Source organism: Saimiri boliviensis, chromosome 4 (genome assembly GCF_048565385.1).
Source record: "Saimiri boliviensis isolate mSaiBol1 chromosome 4, mSaiBol1.pri, whole genome shotgun sequence".
Lineage (NCBI taxonomy): Eukaryota > Metazoa > Chordata > Mammalia > Primates > Cebidae > Saimiri > Saimiri boliviensis.
In genome coordinates this window covers 68,427,423-68,443,879 of record NC_133452.1, presented here as the reverse complement: position 1 = coordinate 68,443,879, position 16,457 = coordinate 68,427,423, and the positions used below count along the sequence as shown (strand labels likewise).

The 16,457-nt window shown below is 33.5% G+C and overlaps 1 protein-coding gene across 2 annotated transcripts in view; it reads right to left on the bottom strand.

Annotated features, from left to right (window-relative positions):
- Positions 1-16,457, bottom strand: part of ASCC3 (activating signal cointegrator 1 complex subunit 3) — a 337,355-nt gene that overhangs the window by 223,247 nt on the left and 97,651 nt on the right. For both annotated transcript variants that reach the window (XM_074397671.1, XM_003922908.4), the window contains exon 11: positions 4,096-4,260. In XM_074397671.1, coding sequence (XP_074253772.1) covers positions 4,096-4,260 — 165 coding nt within the window. The remainder of the gene's footprint in view (positions 1-4,095; positions 4,261-16,457) is intronic.

Sequence of the window (16,457 nt, the reverse complement as noted above, 5' to 3'; positions counted from 1 at the left end):
AAGGCCAATGTCAAGAATGGTGTTTCCTAGGTTTTCTTGGAGGACTTTTATAGTTTGAGGTCTTACATTTAAATCTTTAATCCATCTTGAGTTAATTTTTGTATACAGTGAAAGGTAAAGGTTCATTTATATTGTACTGCATATGGCTAAACCAGTTATCTCAGCACTATTTATTGAGTAGGGAGTCCTTTCCCCATTGCTTTTTTTTGTCTGCTTTGTGGAAGATCAGATGGTAGTAGGTATGTGGCTTTATTTCTGAGTTTTCTATTCTGTTCCATTGGTCTATGTATCCATTTTTATACTAGTACCATGCTGTTTTGGTTATTGTACCTTTATAGTATAGTTTGAAGGTGGGTAGTGTGATGTCTCTTGTATTGTTCTTTTTGCTTAGAATTGCTTTGGCTACTTGGGCTCTTTTGAGGTTTCATATTAATTTTAGAATCATTTTTTCTAATTCTCTGAAGAATGACATCCAACCACTTCAGCATCATGCAATATACCCATGTACCAAACTTGCACATGTACCCTTGTATCTAAAATAAAAGTTGAAAGTGAAAAAGAAAGAAACCACTCTTCAGCTTGTTGCATATCTTTTCATGTATATGCACCCAATTCTATACCAGCCTAAGATCTAAGTGTAAGTAAGAACTTCATTTTGTTCATTACTATATCCATAGCTCTTAGAACTATGTGTCTGGTACATGTTTAGGTGTTTAATAAATGTTCATTAACTGAATGAATAAAAATATACATATACTGCACATTTCTTTTACACAAATGGGATTGTGCTATACATACAGGACAGTTTGCTTTTTCAGTGAATTACAAGATCTTTTAAGCCCAGTTCACATAAAAAAATGTAGAATGTATGGATTGTTGCAGTATGGTTCCATGAATATACATAAGAGCACATACCACATTCTCTGTGTTTTTAAAGGCTGCAGAGAAGCATTTCATTGCATAAATATACTATAATTCATTAAACAAGTTCTTCTATTGTTGAATATTCAAGATATTTCCAAAATACTTTGTATTTTAAAAAGAGCTTCAATGAATACTGATATTACTGTATCTTTATAAATTTGTGCTATTATTTCCACAGTTAGATATACAGAAGTGAAAATACAGGGTTGATTTTGGTGGATGCTTTCAAATTCCATTCCAGTTTTATTTTTGTCAATGTGATAGAAGAGAAATGTCTCACACTGATTCAGATTCTTTTTAAGCATCTCTTAAATAATTTTCAGTAATTTTTTTCTACTATAAAATGCTCCTTCCAGTTAAGATTATTTTTCTTAATTTATAAAAACCTATTAAATATAAATGATATTAAGTTGTTTAATGTGTTGCAAATAATTTGTTATTCGGTCTCACATTAAAAATTTTAGAGGCGTATCTTACTGATTAGAATTGTAAAGTATTTATGCATCCAAATGTGACACAGGTTTCCTTTATAAGGTTTTGAGCTTTGCATACTGCATAGATCTCTGCCCACAAAATTAAAAAAAAAAAAAAAAAAAAAAAACAAAACTCTCCTATGTTTTCTTCATTGAACTGAGAGCTTTGTTTCATACAATTAAATCATTAATTCAGCTATAATTTTACAGTGAATTTACAAAATGGAAAACAAACACTTCAGAACTTTAAAAAAATGTTATATAACTTATTGTATCTATTTCTTTATATTACATTTCCACATCTGAATCTGAATCAGAGGTATTTAGAATGAAATACAAAGAATTGATATCTAATTAGATATTGGGATGAAAGAAAGTATTAAGGAAGAGGGAAAACCTGACTAAGACTCCCAGGGTTTTGGCTTCGGAATCAAGTAGATTGTGATGCCATATCTAGGTATATAGGAAAGAAGACAGAGTTCTGACATGTTTATGGGCAAAAGATATCTATGGGATATCAAAGTAGAAATATACAACTCGGTTTGCATATGACCAGAAGTTAGCATGGAGTTCTATACACACACAAACACACACACACACCCCATATACCTATTATATATACATAATTTAGGTAAGATGGGCATAGAAATATATTTCCCCAAAGTAAATATTTAGAATAAAGAAAGAAGATGGCAAGTGACAGAGTCTTAGAGAACATAAACAATAAACATTTCTAGATTGAGCATAAGGGGGAAGCAATCAAGGCTGAGAAAGAGTGGCTACATAGGTTTAAAAGAAAAGGCAGGCCGGGTGCGGTGGCTCAAGCCTGTAATCCCAGCACTTTGGGAGGCCGAGGCGGGTGGATCACGAGGTCGAGAGATCGAGACCATCCTGGTCAACATGGTGAAACCCCATCTCTACTAAAAATACAAAAAATTAGCTGGGCATGGTGGTGCGTGCCTGTAATCCCAGCTACTCAGGAGGCTGAGGCAAGAGAATTGCCTGAATCTCGGAGGCGGAGGTTGCGGTGAGCCGAGATCGCGCCATTGCACTCCAGCCTGGGTAACAAGAGTGAAACTCCGTCTCAAAAAAATAAATAAATAAATAAATAAACAAAAGAAAAGGGAAGTGAAAGTAAGCAGGACAGGGTGGCAACACAGACTCAAAGGGTAAAGAGTTTCAAGACTGAGAAAACAATGAGTAGTACTAGGCATCAAAAATTAGTAGAATCAGAAGTTTAAAACAAATAGGTTTGGGAACTGTCTTTTGGTAACTGGTGATCTTGGTAAAAAATTTTATTACCTATGTTTGAGCAGTGACCAGACTGCAGTGGTTTAGTTAAAAGGGAAACTGAATCAAGATTAATATTTCCAGACACTAGGTGGTAAAGAAGAGCTTCAGTAAGCTGAAGTTACTGGAGAGGGATAGGTTTAAGGAAATTTTTTGTTAAAGACAGGAGGGACTTTGCAATCCTTTTAAGCTGAAGAGATGGTGCCCACTGAGAGGGAACTTAAAGACACACGAGATAGAAAAGGGGTAACTTACAGAGTGAAAGAAATAGGGTCCAAGGCAAGGGGAGAAAGGACCTCTGAGAAAGAAATAAGGGGTAGAATGAAGGGTACATTTTTGGTGGGAGGAGCTGGGCATTTTCCTGGGTAGGGAGTGGAGGCAAAAGGAATGGAAATTAAGGAAGTTCAAGCACAACGAACGCTATTTCCCTTTCAGTACAAAATACTATTGTATAAGAATACAACATGACAGGGTGATGAAGAATGAAAAAGGAAACTGGTGAACTTTGAAAAGGATCACATTAGGGACACAGAGAAAAGCTGCTAAGAAGTTATAGAGTAATTCCAAGGATCCACGTGAATGCTGTCTAGGAATGTCTACTTATGGAGTCTAGGAATGGCTATTTTATATCACAGTCTAGGAAGGTATATTGATGCTAGTCAGCATCACTAGCAATCTTTCCCACTAATAATCAACAATCTGGCTGGAGGTACAGACGTGATTCAATTGATTAACTGTTGTAATTTTGTCAGATGCTCAAGAGATAATTAAGTTAAGGTTATTAATAAGAAAGCAATTAGTCATGGAGTCTTAGTTATTTCAGAAGAAAATAAAGGCAAGCAAATATAAATGAAAGACAATATGTGAGGAGTCAAGAAACTAGAGTTCTTGATTTTATCTAAAAATAAGTGTTCATCTGTTTTCTACATATGCACAATCTACCAGAAAACATCAGTTAAAAACTCATGAATATTCTAAAATATCCTATCTTTTCATTTAATGAGAAGAATGGTTGATAGAAAATATCTCAAGACTCCTGGCATTAAGAATTTATTTGGACTACTTATGGATAGCCAATGAGGTCTAAAACTAGAGACAACAAGTACATTCCCCCTTTTAAAAATATGAAGTTTATGTCAATATTAGATTTAGCTTTGTAACACAGGTCTACAGTGCAAGTTTTCTTACATTTGTTCTGGTTAATTGAAGAGACAAATAAAATACAATTTGGAAGAAAAAAAGATAGGGAACTTTTATTATAAAAATGAAATAGCCAAAGGATTCTCCATACTAGAATTGTTTTTATTCTCATGAACAATGCATATTAATATTTTGTTTGAATGCTACACTTTAAGTTGAAAACCCTATTTATCCATTCAAAATAAGCTTATAAACAACTTCCTCTTACCTGGCGTAAAGTACGGGCGACTATGCTTTCTAATACTGGTCCTCTATCTTCATGCAGCAAATGAACTTCATCAAGAATCAGGAGCTTTACAATCTGGGAAAGAGCTACATCCCCAACACTCTTTCTTGTCACTACATCCCATTTTTCTGGTGTGGTCACAAGCATCTATAAGATAAGACAAAATTTAAAAGGAGAAACGTTACATAGGTTATTTAAAATGGAACTGTGATATTCAGAAAGAAATATTTTGGCCACCTGTACATAAATCAAATGAAAAGTGTTTAGAATAGCCTGGAATGATATCTAATTTACTATAGACGATAGTCATTTCAAGAAGAGCTTTGTTTAAGCTGTGACACTAAACAGTTAAAGGTCCCTGAAGAATCTGTCAGTGAATTATAGGGTGAAGCGTACAAATATACAAGTTTTTTTAAAAAGTATCTTACAATATAAAAAAAGTAAGAACATTATTTCTTAAAGTAGCGTATACTGATAATGATTTTTATTTGAAAAGAAACTAAAAATGATGAAAGCATTATAAGGAAATAAAAGAAAGATCAACAATTTACTCTAGTGATAACCTACTTTGAATGACAGATTAAAAATAACCTGAGATATAATATCATATATATACCCAGAATCATTTACTAATAATACTTTTCATTGAAAGTCCTTGAAAAACATGACCATATGTTGAAAAACAAAAAGACACAATAAACTTTAAATTAATGGCACATTAAAATATAAAATACCACTGGCTTGTTTTTAGTAAATATTAGGAGAGGTACAAAGTAGATCATTAAATTACAATAATAACTACAAACGTGGCTTTCTACCTCACCAACAGCTTAGAATAGTATGCCAACCCTTTCTTACTAATTTTCAGAGAAATAATGCATTAAAAATTAAATTATAAAATCAACACTTTCAGATATTAGAAAGCATCCCTAATTTGAAAATCCAAAATCCAAATAATGCAAGGAGTATTTTCTTGGAGCATTATGTTAGCACTCAGAAAGTTCTGAATTTTGTAGCATTTTGAATTTTAGCTTTTCAAATTAGAGATGCCCAACCTGTACCACCAAATCTTAAAAATCCTTTCTAGTATATTGTTTTCCATACTTTAATTCCAGCACAGTAAGAAGTGGCTTCATTTATATTACTATTTTACCACTTCAGTTCCCTGAACTAAAATGGCTAAAAAATAAAGTGTCACATTTGCTTAATGAATTGGAACTCATGCAAGACATTTCCATCTGCTCTTGCATTAGGGCCTGGGTTAACTGTCAATATTTCTACTGTCAACTTAAATTTCTCTCAGTACATGTATTTAATCCCTCAGCAGAATAAAAATCAGTATTCGGAACTGTTCCAATTTTAGCCTGTCCACTGGGAAAATGGCATAGTTAAGATGCTTATAAAACCACCATTATGACAAACATTTGGCGTATTTAATTTTTAAATGCTCGTTAATTTGACAGCAAAATCAAAGGACCCAAGCCTGCCAAAACCAATTCATCTTAAATATTATTACGAAAAACTTTCCTTATAGCTATATATAATAAAATTACACTATTTAGTTTTCTACAATTGTTTAACGACTACTCTTATTATTATTTAGCCTAGGTAAAGTATATTCATCCTTGAGGAGGAGTAGAAAAAAACACAGTCAAAATTTTAATCTGAACTTTTAATGATTATTTGCATAATCTACTAATTGAATACTACAGTATCCCCTATATCAAACACACCAGAAGGTAGTGCTTCACTGAATGAAGAATGGCATGCCTAAATCCATGTATTCATAGACTTGTTGCAAATGGAATGTTTTGAATTCTGAACTAAAGAATTATGAGAAAGATCATATTTTATTCATATTTTTACTCTAGAAATAGTTATTAGAGAGATAAAGATTAAAAACGATTAATACTATTAACATGGCTTCACAAAGAACTGAGTCAGAATGAAGAGAAAGAAATCAAAACAGTACGTAGTGTGGAGGGGGAAAGACAGAAAAGTAGCAGTAGGGATCATTCTGAGGAGAAAAAATTTTTCTGTAACTTCTTAAGAATGTGGCTTACACATTTGCCAAAACAAACTGTATCTCTTCTATTTGACTATAAGTCAAAAAAAGTCTAAAAATAAATTTTTCTTCCCTAAAGAGAAATATCTGCAAACCTAACACTATTCTCTATGTGTCACAAGTTAACAATCAAATTGGTTAAGTAGACATAACACATGCAATATGTGAGTTTAGGAACAAACATTAAGCTGCACACATAAATGCTGCTATAGTATATAACTATGACATAGTACTTAATGTTCAGTAAACACATGAACCAAAAAAATTAACTGAAAATAATGGATATATATTTTTTCGCATTTCATCAGAAACACATACACAAAAGACGGGGGAAGACAGAGAGAGAGAGAGAGAGAGAGAGAGAGAGAGAGAGAAAGAGAAAGAGAGACAGAGAGAAGTGACACCACTATACAACTACCATAAAAGTTAGAATGAATGATAGAAAATACCAGAGGATATGTTTACAGAGGATGAGGTGCAACTAGAACTCTCCTAAAGTAATGTTGGAAATGTAAACTTACACGACCACTTTGAAAAACTGCTTGGTAATATCTAGTAAAGCTGAAATACACATGCTTTGTGACCCAGCAATTCCATTTCCTAGTATACTATATACCCAACAAAAAAACACATATATGTGCACCCAAAGACATGTGTAAGAATTTTTATTGCTGTATAATTTATAATGTAATGCTCTAAAATCAAAAACAAACCAAATGTCCATCAATAACAACATGGATAAATAATAATAGATTTATACAATGGAACAAAATACAAACTATACAAAAGAATGAGTAAACTACTAAACTATATGCAACAATATGGAAAAAAAATTCATAAGGTTTAAGTATAATCTTTTTATCCTCTCTTTCCCACTGTTTCCTTTACCAAGAAGCCTCTTCCCCAAAAGGAAAGCAACCATAGCAGGGGATGGCCTATGATTAATCTCATATTCCATGTTTATGGGGGCATATGTTAGCATTTAGGGAAGAAAGCCCACTTGGTGATGGCATGAATACATGAGAAAAAGTCATGCCAATTCAACCTCATTTCCACTTCAGATAAGAAGGTAGTGAAGAGAAAGTACTAGATACAGTATACACATAGTTTTCAGTATATACTGAAACTTCTGACAGTTTGCCCATGAAATTTTTGACTAAGACAAATCAGGGAAGGCTGGTAATACAATTATGGGTTTCTGAACAATCTCACTCAAAGACTGGTTCTTTAACAACAAGAGCAAAAAAATAAATCAAAATAGCCATTATTTTAAAATGAAGGAGCTAGTGTGAGGGGGAAATAAGAGAGGGAGAGGAAAAGAGAAAGAGAAAGAGATAAGGAGGCAGAGAGAATGTGTGTGTGAACAGAGAAAGAAGGCATTTTATGGAAACGTTTCAACTTCTTGAAAAAACTTCTAAAGGAAGATCTTGAACAAAGATCTGACAAAGCAAATGTGTATGTAAGCTATGCTTCAATTTTTCCTTAGTGAAGAACAACTAGCTAGTCGATGATAGCACCTTAATCCATAAAACCTTCCAATTTTAGTAAATTGTTTCATTATACACAAAATGGAATCCTAAAATTTTAATTACTATTGAGAATACATATCTGGCTAAAGACACAAAAATGTTTGCAACGCATAAAAGTAGCCTCCTGTATGTTTAACTCATCTTGTTATAGCTATTGTGAAGTTAAGCAAGCCATGTTGATATCATATTAAGCTTTCAATAATTTATCATTTTGACTATTGGAACAATTTGTTTCTTTGAAGCACATGGCTAAAAGATAGATTTAAAATTTTAAATCTAAAGGAATATACAAACTTTAAAGATAAAAGCATACTTTCTTGTGTTTATAATATTTAAAGTTGATTTTGAAATTTTTAGTACTTAGTAGAAAACTGGGAGCAAATCATTTAAACTAATTACCTATGTGACTTTTTTTTTTTAGCCAGAATGATAAAATATCAAAACATAGCCATCAAAATCCAACAGTATATTATATATCATCAAATCTCAGGAGCCATTGATTCCAGCTATAGCATATTTTATTGTCACGGAAAGGTGAAAAAAAAAAAAAATACTACTGGGCTGTGTGAAATGGCTCACACCTGAAATCCCAGCACTATGGGAGGCCAAAGTGGGAAGATGACTTGAGACCAGGAGTTTGACATCAGCCTGTGAAGCATAGTAAGACCTAGCCACTAGAAAAAAAAGATAACTGGACATGGTTGCACATGCCTGTAAAACTAGCTCTACAAGAGGCTGAAGTGGGAGAATCACTTGAGCCCAGAAGTCCAGGCTGCACTCAGCTGTGATCATGCCACTGCATTCCAGCCTGGGAGACAAAGCAAGACAACACCTCTCAGAACAAAACAGAACAAACCCCACTACCAAATAAATTTTCAAAATGTATCTTACAATTGATATGGTACATTTAGTTGAAAAATGTTAAGAATCTATTAACTAAGCTAAAGAACAACATTCAACAATGCTTGCCTAGTACGTCTTCTGTGGTGAAAATAGCCTGGAATTGCTACAAATCACATGCTAACACTATAGGTGTAAACCAGGCAATAGCTTGCAAGATTTAAAAACTACTGTCTTCCCTTCTAACATACATAATCATATACTCAGTCAATTAATAAGCTTATAAATTATATGAATGTTTTAATTTAAAGATTAAATCTAAAATGTCACATGGTTTACATTCCATAAACATACATATAATTAGTTATACTAACCTCTGATATACAAATGTCAGTTCTGATTGATGGCAACAGTCTCCATAATGAAATCTGACAGTTTGCAGATTATACCTGCCTCTTGGGACTCTACAACAAATCAGTTAGTTCCAACTACTTCCTCTTCAACTTTTTATGTTCCTTTCTCTCTCATCAATTCACATGCATGAATGCACACTCACACATATAAAGCATAAAGTCTCAAATATTGAGTTTTTTTATGTCGAGGATGGTAGCTTTCAATTACAAAATAAAAATGTATCCGAGTATCAAAGTATTCTCACAGTATATTGTTTGTTGAAAAGTACAGATAAAGCTAAAACACAAAGGGTGTCACCTGAAATGTATCTCAGTATTTTCATGTGAAGAAAAAAATGATACTATTTTTAGCTAAAATTTCAAATTGACATTTACAAAAAAAAAAAAAAAAAAAGCATAATTTAATAAGAAATCCTAAAGCTTTGAAGGAGCAGTGCCAGAAATGCTGGGAATTGGTGAGAGAAGTTCTCCTATTCAAAACTTAGTATGTAAAAAATACTTCCCAGACTATATGTGTTTACATCTGAAATACAATTCTCTTTGCAGTTCTTTTGTTTATTAAGACTTTCTTCATCAAGCCCAGAATATATATACTGAAGTCTAGCCTCATTAGTATATGCCTGTAAAAAAAAGATCACAATACTTTGTTACCCTGAAACCTTAATTACATATAATTGAGAAAAATACAAAATTGTTTATATTTCTGTTTACATGAAGCCCTTGCCTTGTTCATCAATCTAACTTCTTATCTTCAATACACCAGGATTTCATTCCATTAACGTCTCATAGAGCAGGCATCTGCTACAACTTAGAACATCTCTTCATACTCAAAAGACAGTTTGCTGTTGACATGTGACTTATTTGTGGTAGCAACCTGTCCTTCGGTGAGATCTAATCTTTACAATTGGGATATTACAGAGAACAGGTTTCCTTAGTTTATTGTAAAGCTGTGTTTTTCAAATCAGACTGGTTTTTTATGCTATTTGAAAGCAAAAACAAAACTTTGAACACTTGACAGTCACTACCTTTTACTGCCACAGTTGTAAAGCCCAGTTTGAGGATCAATCTCTTACTAAAAAGAAACACTTTAAAATGTCATATTGCAGGCCGAGCGCAGTGGTTCACACCTGTAATCTCAGCAATTTGGGGGACTGACGCAGGCGGATCACTTGAGGTCAGAAGTTGGAGACCAGCCTGGCCAACATGGCAAAACCCATTTTCTACTAAAAATACAAAAACTAGCCAGGTGTGGTGGTGGGCGCCTGTAATCCCAACTACTTGGGAGGCTGAGGCAGGAGAATCGCTTGAACCCGGGAGGTGGAGGTTGCAGTAAGACGAGACAGTGCCATTGCACTCCAGCCTGGGTGATAGAGCAAGACTCCCTCTCAAAATAAAATAAAATAAAATAAAGTCATAAAGTCGTATTGCAATGCCACACTACTATACCTTAAATATGATAAACTAAATAAATGTATTCTGCAATTCTCCACAAAAAAAGACTCAAAATAATAAAATTGTTATCTCTTCAAACTAACTCCACACAGTCAATATTAAGAGGTTACATTTATTTGACATTAATTAATCAAAAGTTTATTTGGGGTACACTTTTGGAAAAGAGAGACAAAGGAAAGGGGGAATCTAAAACCTTAACAACAAATTACAGTAAATGACCGTAATTAAGAAATATTTTTGTTCACCCATTTCAATTGTTTACATCATTTCCCTTTTAATTGGACAAAGAACAAAGACAGACTATGAGTACATCTATAAATTTAACCAAAATTTATGTTTATCCAAGAAGAGCTTCCTGACAAAAGTGTGACTAACTCAATCAATCACTCAATGTCCTTAGACATGCATGTGTCTATGGTTAGAATACGAAGAAAACTAGAAGTTATACTTTGAGAAAATATAGCAAAGCAGTGGAGAACTGTGGTCCAAACTCTTTCACACACAATGTTTTGAAATTCAGTGGTCATCTATGTGGCACAGCTGTCCCAATTCGAGTAGCTGCCACTGCCACAGCCTATACCTTAAGGTATAGGCTGTACTATACATATTTATATATTTATATAAAATATACACAGTGTATATGTATGCTATACATACTATATATATTACTAATAGAGCACCAATATGACTGTAGTGTAGAGTCAAGTGAAATTATACATTTTTTTGTATTTTGCCTTCCATATCCTACAATCTAACTAACAACACTGGAAAAAAGATCAAGGAACAATTATTTGCCATTGGTTTTGAAGTGGCTTAACAGAAGCTCACATATACTAAAAATAGTGTTTAGTAAAGCGATAAAGGAGAAAAGCAAATATGACCAAAGTAAACATAATATGTGATTATATATAAAACCTTGCCCTAAGCTTTTGACACTATATTGAGAAAGAAAAACTGGCACATAGCTTCAAATAGAGACAAACAGAACCTCAATAAAAGTGTTGTTCTGGCAACAAACTTTAAGAGCAGTTTCTTCTATAGAACACCATTCTGGAGACTGAATGATATGTCACTTAGTGACCATCTTGTTCTGTGAAATTTGTTCCCCAATGTGGCAATATTGGGAGGTGGGGCCTGGTGGGCAGTGTTTGGGTCATGGGGTCAGATCCCTTATGAATATATTAATGTCCTCTTTCTTGGGGTGAGTGGATTTTCACTCTATGAGTTCCCAGAAGAACTGGCAGTCAAAAAGAGCCTGGAACCTACTCACCAACGAAACCCCGCACTGGCTCCCCTTTCCATTTCTGCCAATTAGCTGAAGCAGCCTGAGGCTCTCATCAGACACCGATGCCCAATCTTGAACTTTCCAGTCACCAGAACTGTGAGCCAAATACATATCTTTTCTTTTCTTTTTTTTTTTTTTTTGAGACGGAGTTTCGCTCTTGTTACCCAGGCTGGAGTGCAATGGCGCGATCTCGGCTCACCGCAACCTCCGCCTCCTGGGTTCAGGCAATTCTCCTGCCTCAGCCTCCCGAGTAGCTGGGATTCCAGGCACGCGCCCCCACGCCCAGCTAATTTTTTGTATTTTTAGTAGAGACAGGGTTTCACCATGTTGACCAGGATGGTCTCAATCTCTTGACCTCGTGATCCATCCGCCTCGGCCTCCCAAAGTGCTGGGATTACAGGCGTGAGCCACCGCACCCAGCCAGTATCTTTTCTTTATAAACTACTCTGTCTCAGGTATTCTGTTGTAGCAACACTAAATGGATTAAGAGAACAATACTTTCAGAATAAATGCAATAGCAACCCCATGAGGCAACTGCTCATAGTTCCTTCAGATAAAATCTGAAAGCTCAATATTAAAACTCAACCTCTTGAAGCAATTTCATTCATTAATTATTTCTTAAATTTAAAAAATGCATGAATTTGTAAAGCATTCTAATCACAGAGGCTCTCTCATCTCTTCTCCACTAGCTTGTTCTTCTCCCCTAAAACGTAAGCATTGCTTACTATATATCATTGAAAAAAAGAACAAAAAATGCATACATATACCTATGTATATGTATATATACATAGGTATATGTATATGTATATACATATGTTCTCAAAAATTTTACACAAATGGGACAAAGGACACTGCCCTGTCTTACGATAGTTTCTGTAGGAGCTACAATAATGTTGTCAGAGGGAATTGTCCAATTTGATGCAAATTAGTAATGCCTAGAAAAGTCTTTCTCATTTTTCTTGTTCTTTTTCTTTGGGGGAAGAAGTGGTGCATGGGGGCAAGGAAGCTTTTGTAAATACCAGTAAGTAAAGCAGAGCTTCTGGATAGCGGGAGAAGAATTTTTTTACCACCAGGTGACAATTATGAAGGGGATTTTCATTACTTGATGAACAACAGAAAACGCTGACTGAAGATTAAATAGATACTATGTATTTATATAATCTTCCTTAAATATAACTTATTAAAACAGTGCTTTTGATATGACATAAATATCAGATATTTCAACAAGACTTACAAGCACAAAACCTGAAGTACTTTTTAATAACTACAGTAATGTGACGCAATTATTATAAAAAGGCTATAACATCAGTCTGGGTAGTCTGAGTACCTGCCATGGTACTTACAGCAGTGTGACCTTGGGCAACTTAAATTCTCCCTGCTTCAATTTTCTCAACTGTAAAATGGAGATTAAAACAGTACTTATCTTTTAGGTTTGTTGTGATTAAGGGAATTATTCCATAAAAAAAGATTACAGCACAAAGCACATACTAACCTTACATAAGTGTCTGCTATTATTATTGCTGTCCCTATCCCCAATCCTGTACTGCCATCACTACTACCACTATTCTGGCCAATTAATAACTGTTAAGACACATCAGGGAAACCACTAGGTGTCACATCAGGGAATGAATAAAATCATAAATAAAGTAGTAGCCCAAAATGTCTACACTGGCTTAATTACAAAACATACCTATGTAACAAAACAAATTTACCTGCTCTGCAAAACTAGTTGATGCTAGAAATGATGTAACAAAATTATCACCTTTTACTTCACCTTCCACCATGACTGTGAGGCCTCCACAGCCATGTAAAACTGTGAGTCTATTAAACCTCTTTTTATTTATAAATAACCCAGTCTCTGGCATTTCTTCATAGCAATATGAAAATAGACTAATACGAGATCCAACAAATAAGCGAGAACATGGGATGTTTGTCTTTCTGTATCTGGATTTCTTAAAACTCTCAAAAGTAGTATTAACTCTTTCTCACTTGAACACTCTTTTGCTAACTCAGCAAAAATGTTCCTGAACAGCATTTCTCAAAGCAATTTCTATTAAGTTTGGAAAATGCTAAGTTTACAATGTTAAATAAATTAACTTTCCTGCAAAGCATCATAATCTTTATTTATATATATTTTCCCCCAATGTGCTTCCTTTTTTTTTTTTTTTGAGATGAGGTATTGCTCAATAAACCCAGGCTGGAGTGCAGTGGCACCAACACGCTGGCTGCATCCTCAACCTCTAGGGCTCAAGCAATCCTTCCATATCAGCCTCCTGAGTAGCTGCACCCCCAGCTAATTTTGTTTATTGTCTTTATTAAATTAACATGAATTATGAATCACTCTTAGAGCAGACTACATGACCATCCAACTATAGAATTATGTCATTCATTCTGCAGTTCCCCAAAATATTCTGCTACACACATACACACTGGGCCAACTTGTTCTAGAGTATAATAAAAGCTTAAATTTCAAATATTTCTGATGTTTTCATTTTCACTCTCAAAGTATGAATACAGACAAAACAAAGACCTCTCAGAATCATAAAATTAAATAAGCCTTTGGTTTTACTTTTAACATAGTGCTTTTAGCCTAACTACCAGTCAATCCATACAAAGTTATCCTCTATCCTCTACACAGACCAGTCAGGCCCTTTTAAAATCAGGTAAGAAAAACCAGTAGATGGATCCCTTCCAAAATGTTAACAAGTCACAACAAGTTAGAGTTCTAAGACTGTATTAGGATCAAGAGACTTTTACTGATACAAATTCGTAATTGCATGAATAACTATTTCATGATGGATCTTAACCTCTAATGTACCCCTTAAAACATCAGCCGTGTTATACTTCAGTTCTAGGAATCTTCTGCAAAGCATTTTGCATTTTCCATCCACCAGCACTAATTTCATAAAATGATCTGGTTAATCCAGTCAGAAAGGATAAATTTATTTCTACTATATATAGAACTCATATGGGTTTCTTAAACACAGAAGAGTTTCTAACACGAAATCTACATTGAGAACTTTGTAAAAGTAAAACATGATATTTGAAAAGGGTGACAAAACTACATGTATCAATATACTTTACACTGTACATTTCACAACATTAAAATTCAAGTTTACTTAGAAAAGAACTTCCAAATTCTATAGGAGTAACAAAGAAACCTTTTTTGTTAAAAAAAGTAAACTTTTTTAAATTATGCATCTACATGGAAAAATATCAAAATAATATATATTTAGGTTAACAGATATCATTAGGAGATTTTTAAGATTCATATATGTAAAAATCTTATTGTTGGAATAAAATACAAAAGTAATTTATCAAGGATTTTTTATTAGTTTTGAAACTGCTATTAATCAGAAAAACTACTAGTGATTTAAAAATTGGTTTGAGTGAATGTTTATTTTCAATTAGCCAAAATGTTGTTATGACAAATGGTATTTCCAATTAATTAAAAAAAATTCTTTGTACCACAAGTTAAAAACACAGGCAAAATATTTTGTGCTTCTGAATTTTCTAATAATTTTACATTTCTGTTTATAAATTTTCTTCCTTAGAGGTAACATGTACATTTCTCTATTTTCAACTTTTAACTTAAGTAATTCAGTAAAAGTTTGGAAGTTCCACATTTACAAGAAAAAATAGTAGTAATTTTTGAGATATATGTTAATCACTCTTCTGTGATTATTTTGTCTGTTGTTCATTACCATTAGAATAATAAATTTATAACCTTCATGCAATAAAGCCAACTGAGCTCATGTAAATTCCCTTCTCTCAGTACAAAAGTACAAAAAGACATAAGGAAATATATAAAATAGTAACATTACACACATATATATATCCAGTAAGGGAACTGAATGATAAAAATATGATTCTAAGACTGGACTCTCTCGAAATTTTGGGGCCAAATTGCTTTACTTTGCAGATTATATCACTGCCGACATAGAAAGTCAAAGAGAATTTACAGATAATCTATAACTATTAGTAAGAATACTTAGCAGTATCATAGAATATGAAAAAAAAAAAAACAAAAAACAAATGTTCTTATACTCCAACAACAGGCATTACAAAATATAAAAGAACTTCTTAAAAAAATAGTGACAAATAATACAAGGTATCTGGAAATAAATCTTTAAAAATGTGTAAGATACATGATGAAATACATTTTTGAAGAGCCTTCAAAAATACTTAAAAAGTGGAAAATATGCAATGCTCATAGATGGAGAGATGACACAGTAAAAGTCTCAACTTTGTTCAAAGTATTCCAGAAAAATAATTCTAATAAAAACCCAAACAAATCTTTGATGTAATGAAAGAGTTCAATTTCAAAATTAAAAAGTTCAGTAAACAGCTAAGGCTATTCTAATACATGAGAATAAAATAAGGAGGCAGAATTTGCTTTACAATCATGACTTATTCTAAAATAACAGTAATTAAAACTGTAGTCCTCAAGGAAGGCCAGATATAGACAGACAGACAGACACAGACAGACAGACACACACACACACACACACACACACACACACACACACACACACAGAGCCACCACCACCACCACCAACAGCAACAAATACAGCTCAGTAATAGCCACAACAGTAGAATTGAGAATGTAACAAAGATAATATTATAATTCACTAGAAAAGGCTAGAGAGATGATGACAAAAATGGCTTTCTTTAGGTAAAGAAATAATACAATAACCCTCCTCTTACAAAAGTAACAATAAAAATCCAGAGAGACTTAAGACTTAAATCTAAAAAATAAA